General features: G+C 41.9%; 1 protein-coding gene across 4 annotated transcripts in view; it reads left to right on the forward strand.

Annotated features, from left to right (window-relative positions):
• The window catches only part of IQSEC3 (IQ motif and Sec7 domain ArfGEF 3), a 104660-nt gene that overhangs the window by 27754 nt on the left and 58162 nt on the right, over window positions 1-18744 (forward strand). For all 4 annotated transcript variants that reach the window (XM_065841631.2, XM_065841634.2, XM_065841633.2 and 1 more), the window contains exon 2: window positions 17762-17842. In XM_065841631.2, coding sequence (XP_065697703.1) covers window positions 17762-17842 — 81 coding nt within the window. The remainder of the gene's footprint in view (window positions 1-17761; window positions 17843-18744) is intronic.

The raw sequence follows: 18744 nt of genomic DNA on the forward strand, positions 1-18744 counted from the left end.
GGGGAATCTCCTAGTACATTTATATTTTGCTTATGTGTTTTTTGGTTTGTTGTTTGTTTTTTGTTTGTTTGTTTTTGGTTTGGTTTGGTTTTGTTTTTAATGGGATGTCTTCCAATATGGTTAACCTTACCAGAATCTCTGGTCATGTCTTAGAACTGTTGATAAGTGGATTACATGGAAACATTACATGGCATCTGTGAAATTCTCCAATAGAGATGGACAAACTGATCCTAGAGTAAGAAATATCACAAAGTTCACTGAATATATTATTCATTGATTTTCACTTTATGCATGCAGCTATCAAGTAAATAAGAACAAATTATAAAATGACTCAATGTCATTTGCCTAACTACTGTATAAGAGAAGAATCCTGCTTCTCCTGATATCAAAGGCTGACATTCCCATTAAACTTGTTGATTAGATTGGAGCTACAAGTCTCAAAACCAGATACATCTGTGCAGAGACTATGTCAATGCCATTGATGCCAATAAATTTATGGTATGGTTGTATTTTGCTTTAAGTGTCATTTTAGATGATTCTTTTCCACAAAATCCAGTCTCCCACTGGTACTTTAGTTTCACTGTAACACAAATTCGCTGTGGGTTTGACTATTGATTTTTTCTTAAATAGCCTCCTATCTTGAAACACACAAACCAACTAGTCATTTTCAGCCATGTAAGCAGTGAAAGCTGACTACTCCAGACAGCATCTTAACAACGGTACCTTAAACATGCAATTGAATCATGGCATATGTCTACACTCCATGACTGAAGCAGCAAAATCCCCCTATTTTTTCTCAATTGATGCCTTTTATACAATTCAGCACTGTTTTGCAAAGAGGCTCAAGCTGTCTTATGACAGTCATCACTATGAAATCTCAATAAATGCTAGCAAAGTGTGGTCCATTCCAAATGCAGCCTAACCATGAGACTCCGATCTGTAATGCAACCTGTTTTTCAACATGAGAAATTCTGACCCCATCCAACAAAGAATGGGTCACTGTTTGAAAGTGAATGTGGGAATAGCTTCCAAGTCCTATCATCATAAGAACTAAAGAGAAAGTCTCTTCCACTGAAGTTGTTCAACGAGCATTACCTTGGCAAGAAAATATAATTTCTTGCTATCTAAGACCTTTCACGTTCCTAAATAACATCCCTCTGGAACATCCCAACATACTCTTCCAGTGAACCTTGTCTGTGCTGGGTCAAAACACCGACAATATGATCTTCACTGTCTTAGTACTGTATAGTGCAGAGAAAAATGGTACACTACAAGAAAATTGTTAAGGCAATGGTTGTTCCTAGAGATACAGGAATTAAAGCACCTAGTAACTCAGGACATAGAAACAGGGTTTGAAATATCTTATGTATTCTAGTTATTCCATTAATTTAGTTTGGGAAAAAGAAATGATGGTCTTCAACATGCCTAAAAGAGTGTAAGAATTCGATTTTTCTGCATAAAGGTGCAAAACCCAAGCAAATGCCCTGAAACTCACAGTGGCATCAATTACCTCAAGCTTGGGAATCTGGAAGATATGCTTCAAATAATGGAGCAAAGCAGAAAGAGAATAAATAAAACACAGCCAAGTATGACATTGTCCTTTACAGACACAGAGTCATGGAGTGAAGTAGCAAAGCAGTCGATACCACAGTTAACCAGAGAAGGATAATTTTGCAGGAGGAAGAGAAAAGGCTTTAGAATCTGCCATTTAAAGAGACAAACCTAAATCTTTTTATGTACCTGCTGCCCCAAGCCCTCACACTCTGCCATGCTTCCTTAGAGGAGAGAGCCTGGCATCAGCAGAGAGAATTCTACACCAGCACAATTTAAAAATGCAAGCAAAGAGAGAAAATGCTGACTTGCAAGAATCAGCTTAGCCTTTTTGTTTTTTAGATATTCAGCTTTACACAAAAGGCCCGTATCTCAGGACTGCAATATAGTGCTTCTTTCTACCACATATAGACATACATCAGTACTTTTAATGACATCTCTTTGGTCATTTTGTAGATGTCACATAATCCATCCTTGCTTGCAAAAGCCAAATTACTCCTGATAGAAACTGCCTATCAGAGCACCTTACCACATAATCTCTAGTGACTACTGTTATTGTCCTTTTGCCATAGTATCTCTTGCTTATGATGATTCAGATCACAGCAAGGGCCACTGTACTGAGCTTCATCCGAGCTGTACTGGGGACGTAACTGCTGCCATGCAGACCTGTGAGATTATCTGTTAGCATCAAGCTTTATTTGAAATATGGTGAGTTGCAGGAGAAACAAACACATCAATGAAGTATGAGTTTGTATGGCTTGAGTAAGCACTGACTAGTGTGATGGTGAAAGCAGTCAACATTCAGCTGAGAAACAACTGTTAGGGAGAGGTACAAAGAGAAGGGGAATAAAATGCAATGAGAGTTACGTTTTGTCTGATCTGGGAGATCTGCTACTTGATGGAGAGGTCAGTTTAGGAACATGGAGCTATCCATACAACTATTTTCACCTAGTCCAGATATGATGTTGGCCATTGTATTGAAATAATCATGACCAGGGAGGAGGCAGGGATAAGGAAAGTCCTGAGGAGATGCCTTTGTAGTTAAAATAGAAGACAAGTGTATAAAAGGTAGATTTGCCCCTCAATGTTATTTACTTGTTGGTTTTGCAAGCAAGGCATAACAATTTTTATTTAAAAAATAAGGAGGATGCCCCTTTCTCACCCCATTTAGATGTTTTATGTCAGTTTGCTGCAAGGATGGATATTATTCAGTATTACTTGCCTTCTGCTATTAATCACTTTTGATTTGTTTTTTTTTTTTCTTTTTGCTAATCAGGTGACTGTTGACTGTCTAGCAAGAATTTCACTTTACAGATGGTCTCCAGACCACTGTCCAAAATGACCTTGGAGGCCTTGGCCTGTAAAGACTAATTAGTGGTCTGCAGCTGCAACTCAAATTCTGTCTTTCTCAAGGGCACACAAGCAGGAGGCCAGGACAGCATTCTGGCTTCTTCCTACATTTCAAGAGTATTTCTGCTGTGCTAATATGCTGGTGTCTGCTAACTGTGTAGGCAATCATGTACTAGTCCTTTAGAAGAGCAAGTAGCAGCCGTGGGAAGACTGGAATTCTGACAATCCAGAATCAAGACACAAGGCACGAAGAATTGTATCTGCCTGTAGGGTAGGACTGGGATGGTGCAGCACAACCGCATGTAAACAGCATAGAACTAGGTGACCCTGGAGACGGAGTACCCCTCCTAGCACAGGAAGGAGAGTATCTAGTCTCCATGGCACATTGAGTAAGCTCTGTTTCATCACCATGAAAGAAATCCCCTGACTAATGAATCTCTGTCACAATTTGTTTGCTCTGGAGTCACCCTGAGAGCAACTATGTGTAGCTACTCCCTGGATGCAGGGGGCTGTGTCCCAGCTACAAGCAAGGCTGGCCCTCCTAGCCTAGGAATGCGATAATTGCTCTCACCAATTCATACCTATGCTTAGAGAATAGGAAGGAAGACAGCTCTTCTTTCTAATCCAGAGTTTTACCTCTCTGCTTCCCATTGTTTGACACTTCTTTGATTAAAATCCTGTTTTTACTAGGTTGTTTTTCCTATGAGAGGCTTCCTTGTGTCTTCCCAACACCTTTTCTACAGCTTTGGGATGTCTTCATGTGCTACAGACTTTTTATACCAAACAGCAGCTGCCAAAAGTGGAATTTCCCCCACCACATGGCTTCCAAGGCTAAACTAGAGTCTGGGCAGAATCCATCCATCACAAGAATCAAGACTTCAACAGCTCCTACTGCTAAAGTAACCTCAGATGCAGATACTGGCACTGCTGTCGCCTCTTCCCAAGATGGGAAGTATTGTCACATCCCAGCATCTAGGGTCTGGAACCATCACTGATGTAGCTGAAGTGTGAAAACACAAATAGCACTGCCAGCTTATGCTGAGCCACATGGTGTCAGCTTATGCTACAGCCCTGTTGGCACCAGGGGACTGAGCAAACTTGTTAAGTCTCAGTTGTTGGAGGAGATTGCCTAGCTGTAAGTACCACAAGGGTCAGAAAGTCCGCATCAGCCAGCTTGTTTCAGGAGCAGAGCCATAATTGTTCCCACAGCTCCTCACTCTGATTTCTAGTAATTGTTCTTTGCAACTTTCTCGAAATATCTCTGCAGAAATCAGGCTCCTGTAGTACAAGAAAATCTCTTGTGTTTATGTTTCCAGAACCACGCCTTATCTATGTATATTTTTTTCCAAATAAAGGAAACAAAGGACTCCAGCACATGGTGGGAAGCTCAAAGCTTTATTAAATAGAGAACAGTAATGGATTTGTAATTCAGATGCTTTAGCAAGGTAAGACTTCCCACAAGGCACAAACTAGCTCCAATAAGGCACTGCAGAGAGATCCTGTGGTATTCATTTAATTAAAGATGAGATGTACATTTGGTTGCAGATACAGGCTATATAGGTTCCTATAGTCATCACTGACTGTAGCACTGCTCTTTTGGCCAGGTATATGAGTGTAAGCTAACTTTTGTTTCTCAGTTCTGATGAGCAATTAGTGTATGCAAGGCACCAGGTTAAAAAGTGATGCCTTCTCCATTTTTGTGGTGATTTTTTCCCAGTGCTGCTGCATCAGAGAGGGAGTATAAAATAATCCAGCTCCTGGGACTAAGACTAACCTAAACTGTCATCATCTTGATAAACTGACTTGACAGCATGTTGTATATCCTACTGGTTTTAAATCCCAAGAATTGGTCAGTTAAGATGGGAAAAGGTAACAACTTTCATAGCTTTTCCAAATCTTAGGATACCTCATTAATTCTACCTGCTCTTCTGCTACCTTAGCAAGGTCAGGAGTTTATGAAGCCTCAAGAAACTGTGAAATCTCTTAACCAAAAAAACAAAGTACAAGTGAGGGTCAAGTGCTGAGCAGAAAAGTTGCATCCTCTCCCCAGTTGCGTTAGTGCCAAATGATATTTTCCTTCCAGGACAATTACATATGCAAATTCAGCTGTCCTTGGTGTCAACCAGCTGCTGTGTCCACAAGGAGCCTTGAACACTTTCTACTTTCCATATGTCAAGGCTCTGGTGGAAGCACGTGGATATGTGTGAAAGGGAAATGAGGAAATTGCCCCAGAATCAATGGTAACTATTCCTGTCTGTCATCTAAGGCATTGGAGTCAGCTCTGCAACTGGTCTTGCACTTTTCCTCTGCTCTTCAGTCTTTCACAGCAGAAGCAGCTCAGCTCTGAGGGATCAGAGAACAGCAAAATTTAGGCTTGTATATGTTACCAAGCAGCCTATGTCCAGTTTTACATTTCTAGTACTACTTGTTGTCCTTGCCACTCCACTTTCAATTGTAGGTGCCATTGATGCAACAGCCCCAGATACCTGCAAGTCTGGTACTAACTGGGTTTCCATAGCCAAGGCCCCAAACCAAGGGCCTGAAGCATCCTTCTGCAAGACAAGAGAAGCCAAGCAAAGTCAAGCCAAGCCAAGCCATGATGTTTCTCACTACATTCGCCTTGTTATAATGTTTTGTGGCAAACCTCAACATGCAGGAGAGTCTGAGCAGTTCAGTACTAGGTACCCAGAATTTACCCCACAGAACAATCTTGGTAATCTTTGGTGAGTACACAGAATAAAACCACTACTTAAATTTAGTGCCTCAGCCTGATGTCGTAGTAACAAGCTTTTAAGCTTGTCTTTTACGGCTGGTGCAATTCACTGTCATGCTACTCTGGTATCCTGCACTGAATACAGAGCTGCCTGCAAGGACACAGAACTGCCTTGATACAGGCTGCAAATCTTGCCCTGCATGTCCATACAGGAGCAAGTCTACAGAAGACAGTGTTGCTAAGGTGCATGAAGAGCTCAGTGGTGAGCCATTTCTGTGTATGCAGCTAATTTGCATGCTTATGGGTTTTTAAATTATCAAACAGCACTCCTTCATACAGCTTTTTGTCATTCTCCAGTCCTGAGGGACAATTTGAATTTAGACTCTGGAAAATTCCAGGGTTTTCTTCCTGTGCTAAGGGGTTAAACATGAGCCACATGAGTGTAAAGCCAGTAAGAAGTCTAAGCCCGATTAAAAACAGATATAATACTCAGTCATAACAAAAATCCTTTAACTGAGTCCAATTCTGACACCTATTCAAGAAGTAAAAATAATTTCTTCTAACTGAGGAAGAGACCTAAATTCCGTTTATATCTCACAGTCCTGGTAATTATGAAAAGGGTTGCCAGCTCCACTAACAGAAGCCTTAGGTTTTTTTATAGTGTTCATACATATCAGCCCAAAATAGGAGATGAGAAAAAAGGTGTTTATTCTGCTTGCAGGGCATTCGGGCAGAGTGCTAGTTTTGGATCTCTTTAGGAGGACAACATACTCATTGGTGTGAGGCTGACACCAATGAAGAACTAGAGGGGATACGGAGAATGCTCATCGGCATAATTAAGAGTGAGCTTTTGCCAGATATTTCCATTTTATGTAATTATAAATCTATTATTTGAACAAAGAAGAAAGGGCCTTTGTATACTACAAAACAGAAGAGGTATGAAAAGATGTTTCAAAGCTACAGAAGGTTGCTATCAGCATGCATTTGCAGACATGTAATTATTCCATTACATATATAACCTTTAAAAGAAGTGATCATATTGAAGATAGTTGAAAATAAGGGATGTTGTCTTGGAAAAAGGCACATGTTGTCTTGGAAAAGTAGTTTTGTATGAATATACCCTCTTTCTATTAAGAAATTAATCAATAGAAGTTTTGTTTATGGTAATTATTTAATTGAAATTATTTCAGGCACATACACAAACTCCCCCTCACAAATGCTTCAGATTTACATAGCAGCCTCCTAGTTGTGATATCTGAAGTATGGTTTTGGCTATGACTTATTAAGCCTTTGCTCACTCCCAGTGAGTGTTGCATGTGTCACTAGAGGATCTCCTCCACATGATTAGCTGTGCACATACACTTAGAATATCAGATTGCTCTTTTAGAGTAGCTCTTTTTCCTGAGTACCACTATTTACCCTGCTAGCAAGTTAGAGCAAATGTTGTTATAACTTGTCTATCACAGTAAGTTATCCACTGTTTCCACCATTGAAAGAGGAACTAAACAAGACTGATGGTGCATACTGGGCTGTTACATAGTCCAACATACAGCAGTTCCTCCCCTCATGGCCTCTTTGCCTTCTTCCTCTTATGGTCACAAAGGGCCAATCCAATTAGCAGACAGCCGCCATGCTCTGTGTGGCTGATGTTCCTCTGGAAGAGAAAAATCCAATTTAAATTGAGTGAATGGGGAGCATTGACATGTGATTCAAAGACATTTCAGGAGAGGCAGAACCCCCCAACCTCTCTAGCAGCTGATGACAAACTCTCTTCCTCCCAGGAAGAAACTTCCTGGGAATTACTTAGCAAGTACAATAATTTCCCTCATTTCTGTTCCTACTGTGCCTTAGGAAAGAAAGTAATAGTAAGGAGAGAAGCTTCTGAGTGAATCACTTCCACTGAGCAAATAGGAGAGCATGAGAACTATCCTCCATAAACCTAATGAGTATTTCCTCAACTTGTAGTTTTATAAGAGAGACCAACACAGCTACATCACAGATACAAGTACTCCTCTGCAGAAAGCTTTCAGCAATGCTAGCTTTTCCCAGGCAAAACACGTTTCCCCAAATCTGAATGTTTTGTTTGGTCCAAGCTGAGTATTGTTTCCAAATCTCTTCAAGCTGCTGCCTTTTATTAAGGTACTGCACGTGTATGCAATACATTATGTTTACTTCTTTAAGGATCAGACTTCCTTTGTACAGTAGATACTTGACCTTAAGTTTCCTCCTGTGGACAATTTCTGTCACCTAGACTGATCCTGGTTATAATTACTTTAGTCCACAGATAACTGAGAGTGAGTGTATCATACTTAGTTCACCTTAAGTAAGTTATTTCACCCCACTGTAGCTGAAACATCAAGAGCCACAGAACTGCACAGAGTAATGCACCATGTAGCATGAAAAGTGGGTCCAAAAGCCACCCCCAGACTTTGCTTCTGGCTGTCACAAGGAGATTATCTGGCAGACTGGACCCAGAAGGCAGTGTGGACTCTCCCCCTCCAGTTGATTCCTGGGGTATGTGTGAATACCAGCTGCTCCTTCCACGCCTTTTTCTGCTCTCACCCATTTCTAGCACGTAGGAAAAAGCTGGCAGTTAGCCCAACCATTCCTTATGGGCTTAACAAATGGATTAGATTTCCTTCAAGTGTTTCTGGGTAACAAAATGGAGTTGTCAGCAACAATTTTCACTGAATACAGTGAATCCACAGGTGACATCTTTCTAATCTTCCTCTGTCTTGCTAGTGACATCTGCAGCCTAGATCCTTGAGTAAGGAATTTTCTGCCAAGTAGCATGTCACCAACAAGAGAAAAGGGAGTGTCTAGGTCAATGGAAGAGGAGCAGACCCCACTGAGCCTGCACACAAGAGGCCACAGCTCATTTTCACCATCTCCCAGACACATGTCAGACTCTGACCCCAAACCCATGAACTCTACACTACATGCTCAGACTCTCTTTAATACACATCCACACACTTTTGTCCACCGGTCATGTTCTTCACACTGGAGATGGTGCAAAACACCCTGAAGTCTTTCTGAAGTCCATGCACTCATCTGCCAGTCATGCTCACACTTTTTCCCAAGAATTTCTTGAAGTTAAGAGTGAGTAGATACAGGAGAAATGCCTGGCACATATATGGACTAAAGTAAGCTGAGAAACCAACTGTTCAGGAAGATATGGCATTAGTATCTCTATTCCTAGAAGCAGATGGTGATAAATGAATGGCATATTTGACATATCTGTTATAGTAACCCAGCTAGTTAACCAAAAAAAGATCAGATCACAGCAGCATTGGCTCAGATTTTCTTCCTCCAGCACAGGAAATTCCGTTTCCTCAGTGCGGTGCCTTGTGCTTATCCTTCCAAGCTGTGCTGTTCTGAAGAACCAACAATAGCTCAAAGACACACATTTGCGTCAGCATGTCACATTGAATTTTCACTTTCCAAACAGTAGTGTATGCATATGGTATTTTATACTATAGAGGTGAATTTGGCTTAAGATATTTTGTAGGATCTCTAAAATCAACATATTCTAGTGAGAAACTGGAAACACTCTGTCAATTGGAATCCTGTCTTCATCCCATTCCCTAGCATTAGAAAAACAAATTTATAGTAATGCTATACAAAGGATGTATGACTTAAAACAAATCTGTACCAAGAAACAATATGGTGATTAAGCAGGTGCTAAGGAGGTTTTAGAAGATGACCTCTGATCTTTTGGTCATCGAATTGCTAGAGAAACATGGAAGAAAACATTCACTCCAACACTCAGGAGATGTTCTAGCCAGGCCAATTGCCAGACTATGAAGCCTATGTGATTTTTCATTTTTGGCAACCAAGTCGAGAGAATAGATGCTCCAGTTAAGTTCCTCCCTCTTCACCCCTCCCAGCACAACTTTGGGGGATGGAGGAGGGAAGAAGGAAGAACAGCTTTAATAAGGCTAAAGAAAGAGCTGTGGAATGCTAGGCACTCAAGTGAACTGAAAGACAGGCTACCATGCATCCTGGCAAGGTTGGACATCTGTGTTATACTTTTGTTGATCATGCCGACACTGCCAGGTGGTTTCTTCAGTAATTTGTTTTTGTAGACAGTAGTTATGTGCTGGCATCTAGACGTCCTCTACACACATCTTCATTTTTTTCATACAATTAATTAGATATTTAAGCCTGTGAAGGGTTACAGAGTTAGACAATCTTTGATCTGAAATAAATTAAGAAAATCCTAAATCTGGATGATGTAACAGGCACTCTGCACATAGAAACATCATGAACGTCTATCCCTGTAGGCAACAGACCAGAGAGTCAATGACAAGGACATGGAACAGATATAAAGTGGTTCTGCATAGACTACACTGGCATATGCAAGCCCTTTACAAATATGGCACTGACCTTCCAGATAGTTAAATGACTAAGAACAGTCACTGCCACTTGAGAGGTTGGTTCTCATGGAGGAGTTAAGGCAGTGATGACTTGCAGAGCAAAGTAAAGCTATAGCCATAAAACCAAAAGTTGTGGAATGTAGGGAGAGGCACAGTCTAAGAAGTTAGGGAAGGGGAAATAAAACCAAAGGACCCTAAGGGTGTCCCTAAGAGCTTGCTGGGTCAACACACACGAATTCCAAGTCATCTTCCTATTATAATTTGCTAAATTTTTCCTTCTACTTAGTTGTAGTTTCATCCTCAGCAATCTGCCATGCAAATGGACTCCAGACTGCTTCAGTCTCGTTCTCCTCTTTAGGGATTAATACTGGGGCATTTTTTTACTTAATCCAGAAGTCTTTGAGAATTTAGAGAAGATTACCAAATCAATCCATTCCTAAAATGCACCCCAGGGACACTTAGATTTGGATTGTTGAGGTTACTGGGAATGTAAAATAAAATGACACTTTCAGTCTTGTTGTGCTCTGACATTTCAATATCTTGGCTTCTAAGCCCTTTACCCTTTAACACAGGATTTCTCAGTCAGATTTGTGAATCTGGTTTGTGTAGCTGTTTTTCAGAGATAGTGGAGAGCCATGGGAAACCCATAAAAGCTTTCTTTTAATGCTGAAAAGTTTGAGTCCTATACATTGGCCTTGGGAAGAATCTGCATCAAGTGTTCTCATCAGATAGTCTTTAAAATGTCCAGTTCCTCTCTGAATCTTGTCAAATTCTTGCCATCAACAGTATCTCATAACAAATGAGCAGGTCATCAGACTTACAAGGAGTTAAAGAACTTCAGTTCCAGAAATCACCTTGAATTTATTCTAAATTGTGTATGGTTTCCCTACAACATAAACTCTGCTCCTACTCAGCTCCCTCCTAAATACCAGTCTGATGACCTATAATAGAGATGAGTAATTAAGACAGATAGGAAGTTTTAGTGAAGGCATTTTGGAGTGAAAAGTGAAGAACCAGGGGAGAAACAGCTAGCTGCTAAAAAATACTCTTTTGGAAACACTGCCTCTTTCAGGTCTCACTTCAACTCTCAGCTCCAGGTTGACTGGAGTCAGAAATAGATCTAGCACAGGAGGGAGATGATAGAAGGAGTAAGGCCTGCAGCTAATCTTAGCTACGTTGTGTCACAGCTCTGTCATTTGGTAGGGGTAGCCTTGAGCTATACATTTTGAGGGAGATCATGCAACAGGCCTTTCATAAACTTAGCATTGCTAAACATCTCCTGTTTGTGATTCTCCAGTCCTCATAACAGCCAGTAAAACTTCATTTGAGATGTTCGGCTCTCCTTTGACTCCTTCTGCCTTTAATCTTCCTGTTCTAGGCCATGATTTTCTGTGAGTCCATCTGTTCTCTTGGTAGCTATCTGAAAAAATGCCAGAGAAGAGACAAGTAGCAAAAGACTCCAGGAAAGCTGAGATATCTAGCACTACAAACAATTACTTCTGGTCAAAGCCTCTAGCATTTCTTCAAAAGGTGTAGTTTTAGAGAGAAACCAGAAAGGCTACGTGAGTTGGATTCATTATTTTCTGATAGAACATTTCTTGAGAGAGCACCATTTGCCTTTCAGCATTGTCGGATTTCTAAGAACTGATGTGCGCTTGGGCCACGGGCGAGGCTATTGAATATGCAGGCCAGTAGGGCCCAAGTACCAGGCTACAGAGGTTAGGCAAGTATGGGCAGCTGGAGAACACACTGGTCTTCATTGTTCTTGCAGTTGAGGCCATGTCAGCTGTCCTACATAACCGGCCAAGGCCAAGGCAGCAGTCATGATGGGGTGCAAGCATGTTAGAGAGAAGGGAGCTTTGTGTACTTGTAGTGAGAGGAATTTTCACTCTTTCTTGCTTTAGCATTTCTTGTAGCCTAAAATCATTAATGCAGAAAATCACAGGGCTGCTCTTTATCTATGGGAGCAGGCCACCCTGGATATTTGTTTAATTAAAGCTGACTGATGAAGAGCAGGGAGCACCACTGTTTTCCATATGCTATCTGGGTGGGGGGGGTTGCTTTTGCGTGGGGCAGGAGAAGAAGAAAAAGTGGTTAGACTTGTTCACAGTAATACAGCTCTCAGCACACAGGCATCTCTGTTTCAGGACACCTATCATCAGTGCCAAATTAGTAAGCACTGGTACTTAGGATTGGTAACAACACTAAATGAACATAAAGACCCAGACACTTGTCTTAAGGAAAGATAGAGCATTAAGGCAATTTTAGGTAAGTTTGCACTCCCTTTCCGCTGTGATATGCAATCTAGATAGCCACAGAGACTTCCAGTTTTTGGAGCTCAACTCTTGTACCCATTTTTAAGAGGAAAGACGCTTGGCTCTTTGGGATCCATAGCTGTAAAGACCAAGGCACCATGAATCAGAGAGTCTTTTGCAGCACAGTCTTAACTTTCTAAGAAACCAGAAAGGTAGAGCTAGCTCCTGAGCTGACTAGACAGCTTGTGCTAGCCAGGAGGTTTGGCACAAGCCTCTCTAAAGTTCATCACAGAGCAGAAATTGCTGTGGCCAGACAGTTCATTCATAGATACCCCGACTGAGGCTGCAGGCAGCTATCTGGAGGATACCTCTTGTCAGGAGCAATGCCAAAGACAACTGAATAAAATACAGACAGTTGTTTTCTCTAAGAGGAGAGGAGGCTAATGTTTCAATTGACAGCACGCGTTACTACTGGGCCAAGCATGACTTTCTCTGCATTTAAGATAGGTCTGGACGGTCAGATCCTTGCCTCTGGAGCATGCCTCTCAGCTAGACAGAGCAAGGCACTGACAGGCTCAGGCTGTTTCCAGTCCTCCTTTTGCGTCTGTGCTTGCCTTTGTCCTCTGTTGCTTCTTGACACACAACTCACATAGTGCTGGCAAGATTTACCTGAATAGGCCCTTTGGTATCGTTCCCATCCCTGTTAGCCTCTTTCTGTTTTCTACTACCCAACTCCACTCACCCAGAACACCTTTTCTTCTTGCTGGCTTTTCCTTTCCAAGCTTTCATTGGGATGTAGCCCAAGAGATAATAATTTGTTTGATTTTAAAGCAATAAACAGTTCAACAGTATCCTGACAGATGGAAGAAATAATTTGTCTTCCCAATCACCTGCCTAACCTGCTCACAACAGCGTGTGTTTAACTGCAGTCTCTGTGGTGGTTTGCAAGTCTGAGGAAGGCAAGACAGAGGACATAGAGGAAGAGACAGAAAGGCAAAAAAGCAAGCCCTGGACCTGCCCTTTCAATGGGTAGACCACTGCCACCTACCTGAAGTATTTAAAAAGAAAAATAAAATTACAGATCAGCACTCCAAAGTAATGAGTCTGAATCCACTGTCACTGGATCGAAGACACATTGCCTTCCTCCTTGTTTTTCAAAGGCAAAACAAACCTTATGCTTTCTGATGTTTAATTCTTCAGAGACTGCACATTCAAGTTTCGTGTAGCCTTTCTGACTTATGAAGTAAGATGTGTTTAAAAAGAAAATAAAAAGAAAGCACAGAAAACAAAACAAAACAAAACACCACCGAAAGTCTTACACGTCTGACTTAAGACAGATACTAAATATCTCAAGACTCACTTTAAAACTGCAAAGGTTGACACCGCCACAAAGGAATGAAATCCAGATAGCCACTTGCTATTTGCAGCAGCAAAAATAACATCTTATATGAAGACTTACACAGTTAAGAAGATAGCTGCTTTACTAGGACATTTATTTTAGGCTTAGAAGTGATAGTAAGGCCCTGGGACACTTGCCTTTTACACCCAGATGAGAACTGCTTTGTCCAGGTAACAATTAATACAGCCTCGTCAAGGTGGGAACAGGTCCACTTCTTCCATATCAAGTCAGACCTTCATCTTCCAGCTCCTGTCTGGGCTATGCATGCTGTGCTGCAAAGGTGAGGGCATGGGTTTGCAAAATATCAGATCTATGCAGGATCAAGAGATGGAAAGAAAAAGGATAATGAACAGGGATAGTCTACAAGGTGGAACCCAGTTTCTATGGTGTATGCCTGGATAGCATGAAAGAGGAAGAGAAGCAAGCTGTAAAAGGAGAAATTAAATAGACTCAGAGCTCAAACTTCTTATTGGACATTTGGGGAACTCAGATTTAATAGGAGTGATAAGGTATCCATCCCCAACCCCAATCAAGGCAAGAGCTTTCAGCACAGTCTTGGAATACCAATTTATACCTCATATATTTATCAGGCAGTGCCTGCTCTTCACCACCTGCCTGGTAGCTTCTGCGTAGGAGTCCTGATCCCTGGAAGGGCACTTAAAGATGCCAAATGGCCTGGAGGCAGATTTCTGCCGGTGGGCATGATCAACATCTGATAGTGGTATGCAAGGTGAACAACTACTCCAGAGATCTTGGAATCTCAGAGGTTCAAGAGGACTCCAGTTTGGGCAGAAAATACCCAAGGTTAGTGTTAAACACATGAGAAATCATGAGAACAGGAGTCAACAGCTGATTGTGTTGCTGCAGTGCTCAGAGCATACCGATTCTCTGAAGAGTACCTGTGAGATGCTTTTTCTTAAAACGCCCACAGTAGACTGAGCCTAAAGTCCTGTAACTTCACAACACTCTTCCTTTCCCTGTTTCCCCTTTACTTTTCCCTGTGTTTCCGTGCTGATAATTAACTAGCAAGGCATTTCATCTATAGACAGGTTTCTGTTTCTCCGTTTTTTCTGTCCTTGTTCCTTCCTCTTTTTCCCCATATTTTCCCTCCCTGTTGTGTGCTTTCTTCATGTGCAATGAGGAACTGGAGTTGTGCATCTACTGTTTGAATAAAAGCAGAGAACAGTGTAGTTCATTTAGGGAAGTGTTGAAATGAGAAATGGCTGAAATTTGGGGCATGAGTTTTTTGGAAGATTGCATTTATGAGCTGGTGAAGGGTCTAGAGAACATGTCTGATGAGGAGTGGCTGAGGGAACTGGGGCTGTTTAACCTGGAGAAAAGGAGGCTGAGGGGAGACCTTGTTGCTGTCTACAACTACCTGAAATGAGGTTGTAGCATGGAGGGTGTTGATCTCTTCTCCCAGGTAGCAAGTGATAGGACGAGAGGAAATGGCTTCAAGTTGTGCCAGGGGAGGTTCAGGTTGGATATTAGGAAAACGTTCTTCATGGAAAGGTTAGTCAGGCATTGGAACAGGTTGCTTAGGGAAGTGGTGGAGTCACCATCCCTGTGTTTAGATGAGGCTTCTTAGGGACATGGTTTAGTGCCAGAGTTAGGTTATGGTTGGACACGATGACCCTGAGGGTCTCTTCCAACTTAAATGATTCTATGATTCTGTGATTCTAGATGTGGTGCTTAGGGACATGGTTTAGAGATGGACTTGACAGTGTTAGGTTTATGGTTGGACTCAATGATCGTAAAGGTCTTTTCCAACCAAAATGATTCTATGATTTCAAAATGTATTGTTACTTTCATCTGAAAATACACTTCCCCCCTCCCCACCAGGGGTTTCTGTAGAGATGAAATTCAGTAGGAAATGCGAATATGTAATATTCCTGAAACCAAACATGTTCCTCAGAATGAATTGCCGGCTGTCGCTGAATCAGCTGAGAGCCTGTGCATTTCCACACTGCAGCTGATGGTGTATGTGATTCCAGGGCTGCTCTGCAGAGCCGACTGCCTGGGCGCAGATGCTCCTCACCTCTTGTGCTAGCCAGCTCCCAGCATTGCTGCTCTAGGAGATGGGCAGAACAAAGGATTGGGTGGAAAACCTGATGGCCTCTTTCCGATGGGTACCTGTATGGCACGGCTGCACCAGAGATGTGAGATATGGAGGCATCGCCCTCCAGCAGCCTGCCAGGAAATTCCAGTAAAGCCCTGTAATTTGAAGAATCCCAAGATGTATTCACCAGATAGTTTAAATTTGATGAATCAGTGTTTTTATGCAAAACCACAATTTTATCAGAAAATTCTTGATGGATTCTAGCTGGAAGCAAAATGACAAGATGTAGGAGCTGGAGTATTTGTGTGAGCCTGCTTGAACCTAGGCCTAAATGTGATCGCACCACTTGCTTCAGTAAAAAGATAACACAAGTAATGGACACACCAGTCAGGTACATATTTGCCACCTGAGAAGTTTAAATTAGAAACAACATAGCGAGAACCAGCAATAACCAGGCTAGCAGGAGAGAAGGGAAGTGAGCTGGGTAGTTACAGAAATGGAATTGGTATGTCATGCAATCATGTCCTCTCTTTTGCAGCAGGTTGCATGTCACAGGCAGGGACTGAGGGCATGGTCGGAGCTAACGCTTTCATCTTCCCCCTGCTGTGTTGCTCCTTGCCAGTACTGTTGTTTCTAAGGAAAGATTCCTTCTGAGAATGCATTGGAAGCCAAGGACGCAGAAGAACTAAGCAGTTTGTTATATTAAGCTAGCTGGGAGGCCAGGAGGAGGTGGCCGGTAACAGTATAATAACTGTAATTTAGGTATCTTTGTGGCCATATCTGTCAGATTTTGAGAAAGACAAAGGTGATAAGCTTCACACTTCAGAGTGATGTAAAGTGTGGCAGGGCCTTTGAAAGAATGTGAGACCCCATGACAAGCCAGGAGACTAAGCTTTACTGCTTGTATCTGGGTTAGAAGCTGCAAAAATATTTTTAAAAGGAGATGACCCCATTTGAGCCCTGTGCTTTAAGTGCTGTTCCACTGACTCAGAGACAGGGTGATTTTATGCCATCTGAGGATTCAGGCTGCTTTATTTCCCCTGATTTTCTTCTCTTCATTTTCTTTTTCATTCCCATAGTACTTTCCCCCTTTGACACTGTCTGGTTTTAGTGACTCCTTTTCATTGTGAAGGTCAGTGTGTTCAAAACTGGCTGTTGATTTGTGCTGCATATGACACCTCGAGAACCTTCCTGAAGGTATCTTAAAAGGATCTTATTTTCAGAGGTGCTGAGCAGCTCTTACTGCGTTCCAATGCCGTGATAAGTGCCCAACACCGCTGAAAACCAGGCTCCTTACACATGTTTCCAGGCAAGGGACCCAAGAACAAGTCACTCAAGATTAGTGGGCAGTTTTGGAAGTTTTGTCTAGTATTTCTTCCTTTGGATTAATTCTTTTGCCTGTCTTATCTAATAAACACATTTTTAGCCTCTTATTTTCCTGTTTTGCTAAGATTGTTCCTACTTGTGGTTTGCTTTTCTTTGCTGCGATGTCTTCCTTTTATCTCAGCCTTTTGTGCTTGTCCTGTCAGTTTTCCACTAGTGTTTCTGGTAATGCCAAGTGCTGATGTGCTGAGGCCATTTCTGTGATCTAGAGAGGTTTCAGGAAAAGATGTTTGCAGACATAGTTTGGCCACTCTCAACAAAAGACCAACTTCTTTGTGTTTTAATGTATAGGAAACATATCTAAGGAAACACACCTAAAGAGATGTTTCTGTCCCAAAAGAAATAAAAGTTAGAGACAGGCAAGACTGTTTTTCATGAGATGTATGGGATCACAAGACAGCTACTGATACAAGGAAAACTTTTTATTAGAGTGTTTTTGCCCCATTCTCTACAGCTTGACATCAGTGGCAGGACAGATAATGTAGGGGAACAGAATTGTCAGCCCCCTTCTCTCCTGCTCCCCACCACCTTGAACTGCAAAACATTCATGTAATAATCAGATTTCTCTTTCAGCATCACTGCGAGTTACCGTCCCCTTGGAACAGCCCCGGAAAAGGCATTGTCCTTTGAGTTTTCTGCTGAGTGAGCTGAACACTGTTTGTTTTTTTCTTACAGGAATGAAACTGTTTTACATCAGTTCTGTTGCCCAGCAGCTGATGCAGAGCAGAAGCCTTCATCTCCGGACTCCTCACCAAGGTGGGAAATTGCTGCCAGCAAGATCTTTTCTTTTCCATCCCCTACTTCCTTATCATCCGTCACTAATCTTCCTGTCCCAGACAAAACTCACATACTATACATGCCCATCCTCCTTCATCGCTCCCTATGTCCCATGTCTGCAGCACTGCTTTCCCTCTCTTTTCCCTCTCAGAGATTACTGTTTGTAATGTTGTGTAATTGCTCACAAACCCCCTCTGTTCTCCCTTCAGACACACCCGTGCACCTCCAAAAACATACTTTCAGTGTCTCTTCAAACATTTACTTCTATCAATACACATCCACACTTGTAACTTTTCTTACCCTTCTGCATCACTTTGGCACCCACATACACATACTTCACTCTTCTTTGAATTAGTTATCCCACATTATAAGGTGCCTGGACACACACCAGTATAGACCCACAACCTTTAAGCTACAGCAAAAGTCACCAAACAAACTCAGGGTTCTGTCTCACACCCTGAGACAAGGTAGGGGCACAGTTTGACATGTGTTGAAATTGTTTGAGCTTGCCAGTGAAGGACAGTTATAGGCAGCTACTATTAACTCTAACCAACTTGTATCTAGTGTGGCCGGGTGTGAGTACACCTGCAATTGCCATAGGTCTCCCTCAACAGTGAACGACATCAATGCCAAGGTCCAAGGAGCTTCAAAAATACTTGAGTTGCACACACTCATATAGCTTCCATGTTTGGCCTTGTCCCTCTATCCTTGCCATCTCCTTCTCCTCTCACAACTTCTTACACCTACATCTCACAGACCTACTCCTTTTTCTCATGCCTCACGACCCTTCTGTCAACAGCAAACAGGTTTCTCTCTAAAGATTTCCCTCATCACACTGCCAGACTTTTACATCTGAACTTTGGCATCTGTATAAGAAGCCT

The sequence above is a fragment of the Patagioenas fasciata genome, chromosome 1 (genome assembly GCF_037038585.1).
Source record: "Patagioenas fasciata isolate bPatFas1 chromosome 1, bPatFas1.hap1, whole genome shotgun sequence".
NCBI classification, from domain to species: Eukaryota; Metazoa; Chordata; class Aves; order Columbiformes; family Columbidae; genus Patagioenas; species Patagioenas fasciata.